This window comes from Anolis sagrei, chromosome X (assembly GCF_037176765.1).
Source record: "Anolis sagrei isolate rAnoSag1 chromosome X, rAnoSag1.mat, whole genome shotgun sequence".
In the NCBI taxonomy this organism is placed as follows: Eukaryota; Metazoa; Chordata; class Lepidosauria; order Squamata; family Dactyloidae; genus Anolis; species Anolis sagrei.
The window spans coordinates 59163140-59173398 of record NC_090034.1 but is presented as its reverse complement, the minus strand read 5'-3'; the positions used below and the strand labels follow the sequence as shown (position 1 = coordinate 59173398).

The 10259-nt window shown below is 44.4% G+C and overlaps 1 protein-coding gene across 1 annotated transcript; it reads right to left on the bottom strand.

Annotated features, from left to right (window-relative positions):
- Positions 1–582: 582 nt before the first annotated feature.
- Positions 583–8820, bottom strand: LOC137094697 (zinc finger protein 135-like). Its single transcript, XM_067473563.1, has 2 exons — positions 8456–8820; positions 583–1942 (listed from the first exon to the last, which is right to left on the bottom strand). Exon 2 carries the CDS (start codon positions 1777–1779, stop codon positions 679–681), a length of 1101 nt encoding a protein of 366 aa, XP_067329664.1. The 5' UTR covers positions 1780–1942; positions 8456–8820; the 3' UTR covers positions 583–678.
- Positions 8821–10259: the final 1439 nt, after the last annotated feature.

Here is a 10259-nt window from a genome sequence, read left to right as displayed (position 1 = left end):
TTTAGACAATCCTGTATAAGCACATTTCTGCATTTGGTCCCACTATTCTCATTCATATATCTTACACTTGACATATGCCCTATTGTTGTCATGAAAGAGTGATTTTAAAGTTCCAATGTTTCTTGAAAATGGTCAGTTTTTTTCTCCAGTTTCTTAATATCTGCTAGTTTGCAGACCTTCATCAGTCAGTTAACTTGAGTTGGGATAACTTCTTCCTTCCATCTCTGAGAACATAGGATTTTTGTTGCAATTATCATATATTTTAGTAATCTTTCAAATTTATTTCTAGATGACCATGCAGAATTCTTAAGAAACAAATTCCTTCCAGGCATATATAGGGTTTCTCCCCAGTGTGCGTCCTGTAGTGTGGACATAGACTTCTACTCTCAATAAAGCTCTGTCCACACTCCAGTCATTTATAGGGTTTCTCCCCACTGTGAGTCCTTTGATGTGTTAGTAGAGTTCCCCTCTGAGTAAAGTTCTGTCCACACTCCAGACATTTATATGGTTTCTCTCCAGTGTGGGTCCCTTGATGTGAACGTAGACTTCCACTCTCAGTGAAACTCTGTCCACACTCCAGACATTTATAGGGCTTCTCCACAGTGTGAGTTCTTTGATGTGTACGTAGATTTACGCTCTGAGCAAAGGTTTGTCCACACTCCAGGCATTGGAAGGGTTCTATTCAGTGTGAATCCTTTGATGTAAAAGTAGCTTTCCACTCCCAGTGAAGCCCTTTCCACACTCCAGACATTTATAGGGTTTCTCCGCATTGTGAGTCCTTTCATGTAAACGCAGAGTCCCACTCTGAGTGAAGCTCTGTCCACATTCCAGACACTGATAGGGTTTCTCCCCAGTGTGAGTCCTTTGATGTTTATGTAGATCAGAACTATGACTGAAGCTCAGTCCGCACTCCAGACATTGATAGGGTTTCTCCCCAGTGTGAGTCCTTTGATGTGAAAATAGGCTTCCACTCTGAGCAAAGCTCTGTCCACACTCCAGGCATTTATAGGGTTTCTCCCCAGTGTGAGTCCTTTGATGTTTATGTAGACCTGAACTATTAGTGAAGCTGTGTCCACACTCCAGACATTTATAGGGTTTCTCCCCAGTGTGAGTCCTTTGATGTGAACGTAGACTTCCACTCTGAGCAAAGCTACGTCCACACTCCAGGCATTTATATGGTTTCTCCCCTGTGTGAATCCTTTTATGTGCATGTAGATGTCCACTCTGTGCAAAGCTCTCTCCACATTCCAGGCATTTATAAGGTTTCTCCCCACTATGAGTCTTTTGATGTGAACGTAGAGTTTCACTCTGAGTGAAGCTCTGTCCACATTCTGGACATGTATAGGGTTTCTCCCCATTGTGAGTCCTTTGATGTTTACGTAGACCTGAACTATGAGTGAAGCTCTGTCCACACTGCATGCATTTATAAGGTTTCTCCCCAGTGTGCGTTTTTTTATGTGAATGTAGTGTTCCACTCTGAGTGAAGCTCTGTCCACATTCCAGGCATTTATAGGGTTTCTCCCCAGTGTGTGTTCTTAGATGTGAATGTAGACCTGAACTATGAGTGAATCTCTGGCCACACTCCAGGCAAGAATATGGTTTCTCCCCAGAGTGAGTCCTTAGATGTGAATGTAATGTTCCATTCCGAGCGAAGCCCTGTCCACACAGCAGGCATTTATAGGGTTTCTCCCCAGTGTGAGTCCTCTCATGTCTTCGTAGACCTCCGCTCTGAGTGAAGCTCTTTCCACACTCAAGACATGTATAGGGTTTCGCCTCCATGTTGACTAATGTAGATAATTAATTGCAGTATGGACACTTGAGCCTTCCCTTTTTCTTTCTGATTAAAAGTGAGTTGCAGTTTGGTTTCCAAATTCCTAAATATCCACTAGATACTGATATTTTCCTATCGTGCCAGAGGTGACTTCATAGGGTCTTCATGTTCCTGGTGAAGAAAAAAGAAGCAAAAATTAAACATGAAACTGTAAACCTCCTTTATTTCCACGATTACCCTATTTTCCTTTCATTGCTCCTGTTGAAAATGGAAATATCAAGAAATGGAGGTATGAAGGATCTCAGGGACATACACAGAAACCAGCAACAGAAACCAGCAAAGGTGATAATATATTTAAAAACAATAAGGAATGGATTCAGAAGGGATGAAGAAAAGAAGGGAGGGAGGAGGGCCTGATTCTGGCAGCCCAAGAACAAGCCATTAGAACAAATGCCATCAAAGCCAGAATTGAAAAGTCGAAGACAGATCCCAAGTGTAGACTGCCAGGATTCCAAGTGTAGACTCTGCACTTGGAATCCTCAGCTGCTGCACGAAGATCGCGCAGACGGACTCCAAGCAAAGACATAATACAATTGCTCAGAAGATCAATTGGAACTTGTGCCACAAATACCATTTTCCTGCGACAAAGAATTGGTGAGATCACAAACCTAAAAAAAGTTACAGAAAATGAACACATCAAGCTATTCTGGGACTTCCGAATTCAGACTGAAAGGGTTTTGGAACACAAGACTCCTGAACTGACAGTTGTAGAAAAAGACAAGTGTGGATTGTCAATGTTGCAATCCCAGGTGACAGCAGAATTGATGAGAAGCAACTGGAAAAGCTGACATGATATGAGGTTTTAAAGACTGAACTGTAAAGACTCTGGCACAAGCCAGTCAAAGTGGTCCCAGTGGTCATTGGCATACTGGGTGCAGTGCCTAAAGACCTTAGCCTGCACTTAAAAACAATAGGAGCTGACAAAATTACCACCTGTCAGCTGCAAAAGGCCACCCTACTAGGATCTGCACAGATTACTTGCTGTTGTTATTCATTCGTTCAGTCGTCTCCGACTCTTTGTGGCCTCATGGACCGGCCCACGCCAGACCTCCCTGTCAGCCGTCACCACCCCCAGCTCCTTCAAGGTCAGTGCAGTCACTTCAAGGATGCCATCCATCCATCTTGCCCTTGGTCGGCCCCTCTTCCTTTTATCTTCCACTTTACTTGCTTGCTGATACATCACATATTCTGAGACACTTGGGAAGGCTATGCTAGCTGTGATCCAATACAACAGCCAGTATAGTGATCTTGTTTGCTGTGTACTAATCTTGTTGTGTATCTAATAAATAATAATAATAATAATAATAATAATAATAATAATAATAATAATAATGGGTACAGTGCCTAAAGATCTTGGCCTGCACTTAAAGACATTTGGCATGACAAAATTACCATCTTCCAGCTGCAGAAGGCTACCTTACTGGGATCTGCATGCATTATTTGCCAATACATCACACAGTCCTAGACACTTGGGAAGTGTCCGACGTGTGATCCAATTCAACAGCCAGCAGAGTGTCTGCTGTGGACTCATCCTGTTGTTTTTCAAATCTATATAAATAAAAATGTAATGTTCGTTTGTGATATTAACAGAACTTAAAAACCACTGGGGGAATTGCCATCAAATTTGGACACTAGACACTATCTCAAGCAAGCTATGTCCTCCACTCACAAAACCCCAAAATTAATTATAAAATACTTATTTAATTTTAAAATATTTAATTATTTTCATTAAAAATATTTAACTTTTGAATACTTCATTTAGATATTTTAAGTTTAAAATATTTGTTTAATTTAAACATTTTAATATTTTCATTATAAAATATGTAATTCTTTAGTTCTAAAATATTTCATTTACATATTTTGATTTTAAAAATTATTATTTACATTATTTTATTTTAATATTTCAAATTTAAATTATAAAATTGTTTAATTTTAATATTATTCCTTTAATTTTAATATTATAATTTATACATATTTAATATTTACATTTCATAATACTTTATTTTAATGTATTTTATTTGGTTTAATTATGAAATATTTAATCACTTAATAATTTGTTTTTAAAATAATTATTTAATTTTAAATGATTTAACTTTAATGTTTTAATTTTAAAATATTAAATTGTTTACCTTTACAAAATTTAAATCTAAAAATACTTAATTAACTTTAAAATATTTTACTGTTAGTATTTTAATTTAAAAAGTATTTAGTTGTTTACTTTTCAAATATTTTCCATATCACCAAGCTAGGCCACAGCAACAAGTGGCTAGGAGGGAGGCCGAAGAGGGAGGGGGATTGCCGGGGAAGGGGCCCTTGGATGCCACGCACGGAAGGACGGACGGGCGCGGGAAACCCTTTGAGGTATAGGAAGGGGTCCCAAAGGCCATCCAGTCCAACCTCATTTTACAGTATAGGAAGACACCATCAAAGCCCTCCCGACAGATGGTCAACCAGTTGGGAGTCCCAGAGGCCATCCAGTCCAACCCCCTTTGTCTGTCTGTATGTCCATCCATCCTTCAATCCATCAATCACTCCATCTACATATCTATCTACCTACTACCTACCAACCTATCTATGTTCTATCCATCTACCTTCTGTTCCATCTATCAATGTCCCTTCCATCTGTCCCTTCTGTCTATTGCTTCAATTGGAATTCCTCTCTTATCTGAGGGCCACAGCAACATGTGGCAGAGTACAGCTAGTAGCTTTATAAACAAGCACCTGGGTATCCCTACGGATGTCCCGGTCTTCAAACACTCTCTGCTTCATTCGGAAAAATGCTGCACTCGCAGAGCTCAGGCAGTGTTGTATTTCGGTGTCGATGTTGACTTTGGTGGAGAGGTGGCTGCCAAGGTAGCGGAAATGGTCAACATTTTCTAATGCTACACCATTAAGCTGTATCTCTGGCATTGGAAAGGGCTGGGCTGGTGACTGCTGGAACAGCACTTTGGTTTTCTCGATGTTCAGTGATAGGCCGAACTTCTCGTATGCTTCTGCGGCCACTTCCTGTCTAGTGAGGGCCATTGTGAGGGAGGCACTGAGGAGTCATGGGCAGCTGGGACCCTCAACAAGAACAACTCAAGAGCCAAGCCCAGGCAGCAGTGGACGGTGCCAACATTCACCCTGATGAGGCTCGGAACCCCCTTGTCTCCTGGGCGACCACGTCAACACACAAGGCTCTGGAATCCGGGGCAAAAACTGACTCTTCTGGAAGGGAACAAGCCTGGAGCTTCCCTTGGGGAGGGTTGACAGGGAAGGTTGCCAGCTGTTCTTCTGGCCAAGCTTTTCTGCCTTGAAGAACAGGCAGACCTCCCAAGATGATAGGGATGAGCCTCAAAGCATCAAGGAGACTCTCAAAAAGCTCTTTGGCATTTATTTGAAAGAAGGCATATCTTTCTCTGGTCCTTGGAATTGTTCTTAGGGAAGAGGTTTTGGCATTATGGAAGTTCTGGACCTGTGCGTTGGTAATATTTGGATGCATGGTGATGAATGCATGTACGTGTGGTGTGAATGCTGAGTAAAAATGTAATTCTCCTTTCTCTGTTTGTTAGCCAACAATACAGCAATACATGGAGAGAGAGTTGCCAGATGTACAAGCTGGGTTTAGAAAAGGCAGAGGAACGAGAGACCAAATGGCCAATATCCGCTGGATAATGGAGAAAGGCAGGGAGTTTTAGAAAAACATCTATTTCTGCTTCATTGACTATTCTAAAGCCTTTGACTGTGTGGATCATAATAAACTGTGACAAGTTCTTGGTGGTATAGCAATACCAAGTCACCTTGTCTCTCTCCTGAGGAATCTGTATAAGGACCAAGTAGCAACAGTCAGAACTGACCACGGAACAACAGACTGCTTCAAGATTGGGAAAGGCGTACGACAGGGTTGTATACTCTCACCCGACTTATTCAACTTGTATGCAGAACACATAATGTGATGTGCGGGGCTTGACGAATGCAAGGCTGGGGTGAAAATTGCTGGAAGAAACATTAACAACCTTAGATATGCAGATGACGCCACTTTGATGGCTGAAAGTGAGGAGAAGCTGAGGAGCCTTCTAATCAAGGTGAAAGAAGAATGAGCAAAAGCTGGGTTGCAGATAAATATTTTAAAAAACAAGATTATGGCAACATGAATGATTGACAACTGGGAAATAGAGGGAGAAAACATGGAGGCAGTGACAGACTTTGTATTTCTAGGCGCAAAGATTACTGCAAACACAGACTGCAGCCTGGAGATGCTTACTTCTTGGGAGGAGAGCAATGTCCAATCTCGATAAAATAGTGAAGAATAGAGACATCACACTGGCAACAAAGATCCGCATAGTTAAAGTAGTAACCTATGGATGTGAGAGCTGGACCTTAGGGAAGGCTGAGCAAAGGAAGAGAGATGCTTTTGAACTGTGGTGCTGGAGCAAAGTGCTGAGAGTGCCTTGGACCGTGAGAAGATCCAACCAGTCCATACTTCAGGAAATAAAGCTAGACTGGTCATTGGAGGGAAGGATAGTAGAGGCCAAGATGAAGTACTTTGGCCACATCATGAGGAGACAGGAAAGCTTAAAGAAGACAATTATGCTGAGGAAAATGGAAGGAAAAAGTAAGAGGGGCCGACCAAGGGCAAGATGGACAGATGGGATCCTTGAAGTGACTAGATTGACCTTGAAGGAGCCGGGGGTGGTGATGGCCGACAGGCAACAACTCCTCTGTTGCCCAGGAAGCCTACAACTCCTCTGTTGCACCAGCTCCACTGGCTGCCAATCTGCTACCGAGCACAATTCAAAGTGCTGGCTTTAGCCTATAAAGCCCTAAAATGTTCTGGCCCTACTTACCTGTCCAAACGTATCTCTCCTTACGAACCCTCTAGGAATTTAAGATCTTCTGGGGAGGCCCTGCTCTCGGCCCTGCCATCTTCACAGGCTCGATTGGCGGGTTGAAAGCCCATGCTATCTTTCAACTATATTATTATTATGCAGAGGCTGGATGGCCATCTGTCAGGGGTTCTTTGATTGTGCTTTTCCTGCAAAGGAAAAGGGGGACGGACTACATAACCTATGCAGTCTCTTCCAACTCAAGGATTGTTGTTATTATTATTATTATTATGAAGAAGCTGGGTGGCCATCTGTCGGGGGTGCTATGAATGTGCATTTCCTGCAGAGTAGAAGGGGGTTGGACTACATAGCCCATGCTGTCTTTTAACTCTAGGATTATTATTATTATGCAGAGGCTGGATGCCCATCTGTCAGGGGTGCTTTGATTGTGCTTTTCCTGCAGAGGAAAAGGGGGTTGGAGTACGTAGCCCATGCCATGTCGTCCAACCCAAGGATGATGATGATGATTGTTATTATTATTATGCAGAGGCTGGATGCCCATCTGTCAGGGGTGCTTTGATTGTGCTTTTCCTGCAGAGGAAAAGGGGGTTGGAGTACGTAGCCCATGCCATGTCGTCCAACCCAAGGATGATGATGATGATTGTTATTATTATTATGCAGAGGCTGGATGCCCATCTGTCAGGGGTGCTTTGATTGTGCTTTTCCTGCAGAGGAAAAGGGGGTTGGACTACATAGCCCATGCCGTGTCGTCCAACCCAAGATTGATGATGATGATGATGATTATTATTATTATTATTGTATTGTCGAAGGCTTTCATGGCTGGAATCACTAGGTTCTTGTAGGTTTTTTCGGGCTATAGGGCCATGTTCTAGAGGCATTTCTCCTGACGTTTCGCCTGCATCTATGGCAAGCATCCTCAGAGGTAGTGAGGTCTGTTGGAAATAGGAAAATGGGTTTATATATCTGTGGAATGGCTGGGGTGGGGCAAAGAGCTCTTCTCTGCTGGAGCTAGGTGTGAATGTTTCAGCTGACCACCTTCATTAGCATTTGAAGGCCTGGCTGAGCCTGGGAAAATGTTCTGTTGAGAGGTGTTAATCTGTGCCTGGTTGTTTCCTCTCTGCTGTTTTGCTGTTGTAATTTTAGAGTTGTTTAATACTGGTAGCCAGATTTTGTTCATTTTCATGGTCTCTTCCTTTCTGTTGAAATTGTCCACATGCTTGTGGATTTCAATGGCTTCTCTGTGTAGTCTGACATGGTGGTTGTTGGAGTGGTCCAGCATTTCTGTGTTCTCAAATATTATTATTTATATAATATTATATATTAATATAATATTATTATTATTATGCAGAGGCTGGATGGCCATCTCTCGGGGTGCTTTGACTGCATGCAGATAAAGTGGGGAAGGAGGGGTGGAAGGAAAAGGGAGGCCTCTTCTTTGTGGCCTTGGAGTAGAGGCTGGAATGCCATACAGAATCAAAGCCAGGCAGAGAATCATGACAAGGTATTGACAAGCCTTGGACAATCATGACAAGGCCAGGAATGCGCCCCGCCCACTCCTACTCCCCCCTCCCCGAAAGGCTGGCAAGAAAAGCCAGGGAGACACAGGTGGGAGGGGCTTCCTGGGCTCAGAATGAGGAAGAGGGGAGGGAGGGGGCCTGGGAGGAGGGGGAGGCGCGAGGCACCATGGGAGAGAGTGGGGGGCCCTGGCGGCCATTGAGGGTTTGTTTCTTCCGGGATGACGGCAGCAGGCCCCGCCCCCTCCACTCCCCAAAGGGAAAAAGATAGATAGATTATAGACCTTTCTCCTTTTTTCTCTCTCTCTCGGCTTCAACCGCCGCTCTTCCGCCTCGCAAACCAAAGGGGGAAAAGAAGCCCCCCCTCAGCCTACTCCTCCTTCGTCTTCTTCCTCGAAGCCGGCCCTCGCCCTCTAATTGGCTGAGTCCGTGATGCTCCGCCCAGCGGAGACCCCCATTAGCTGCCTGCCGCTCTTCGGCTTTGATTGATTGACGGATTGCAAGGAGGCGCTGAAAGGAATCATAGAATCTAAGGCCCGTCGCAAACTAGGTTTCTGCTGGAGAAAACCTTGCTAGCAAGTCCCTGACGTCATGAGCCTGCGCCTCTCTCCCCGCCCCTTTCTCCGCCCCTTTCTCTTTGCGAGCGTGGTTTTTCCTTTGCTAGGGCAGCATTGCCCGCATTTTCTCTCAGTTGAATTCTGCCAACTGAGAGAAAATGCGGGCAATGCTGCCCTAGCAAAGGAAAAACCACGCTCGCATGGAGAAAGGGGCAGAGAAAGGGGCGGGGAGAGAGGCGGAGTCTCGTGACGTCAGGGACATGCTGGCAAGGTTTTCTCTCGCAGGAACAGAGTTTGCGACGGCTCAAAGAGTTGGAAGAGACCTCATGGGCCATCCAGTCCAACCCCCTGCCAAGAAGCAGGAATATTGCATTCAAATCACCCCTGACAGATGGCCATCCAGCCTCTGCTTAAAAGCTTCCAGAGAAGGAGCCTCCACCACACTCCGGAGCAGAGAGTTCCACTGCTGAACGGCTCTCACAGTCAGGAAGTTCTTCCTCATGTTCAGATGGAATCTCCTCTCTTGTAGTTTGAAGCCATTGTTCCGCGTCCTAGTCTCCAAGGAAGCAGAAAACAAGCTTGCTCCCTCCTCCCTGTGGCTTCCTCTCACATATTTATACATGGCTATCATGTCTCCTCTCAGCCTTCTCTTCTTCAGGCTAAACATGCCCAGTTCCCTAAGCTGCTCCTCATAGGGCTTGTTCTCCAGACCCTTGATCATTTTAGTCGCCCTCCTCTGGACACATTCCAGCTTGTCAATATCTCTCTTGAATTGTGGTGCCCAGAATTGGACACAATATTCCAGGTGTGGTCTAACCAAGGCAAAATAGAGGGGTAGCATTACTTCCTTAGATCTAGACACTAGGCTCCTATTGATGCAGGCCAAAATCCCATTGGCTTTTTTTGCCGCCACATCACATTGTTGGCTCATGTTTCACTTGTTGTCCACGAGGACTCCAAGATCTTTTTCACACGTACTGCTCTCGAGCCAGGCATTGTCCCCCATTCTGTATCTTTGCATTTCGTTTTTTCTGCCAAAGTGGAGTATCTTGCATTTGTCACTGTTGAACTTCATTTTGTTAGTTTTGGCCAATCATCTCTCTAATCTGTCAAGATCGTTTTGAATCCTGCTCCTGTCCTCTGGACTATTGGCTATCCCTCCCAATTTGGTGTCGTCTGCAAACTTGATGATCCTGCCTTCTAGCCCTTCATCTAAGTCATTAATAAAGATGTTTAACAGGACCGGGCCCAGGACGGAACCCTGCGGCACTCCACTCGTCACTTCTTTCCAGGATGAAGAGGAAGCATTGGTGAGCACCCTCTGGGTTCGTCCACTTAACCAATTACAGATCCACCTCACCGTAGTTTTGCCTAGCCCACATTGGACTAGTTTCCTTGCCAGAAGGTCATGGGGGACCTTGTCGAAGGCCTTACTGAAATCCAGGTACGCTACATCCACGGCATTCCCCGCATCTACCCAGCTTGTAGCTCTACCTAACAGTCACCTGTATGACTGTTAGGTGTATAAGAC

Excerpts from the sequence above, each read along its gene's own strand:
- LOC137094697 (XM_067473563.1), bottom strand. The coding sequence starts at position 1,779 with ATGGAGGCGAAACCCTATACATGTCTTGAGTGTGGAAAGAGCTTCACT.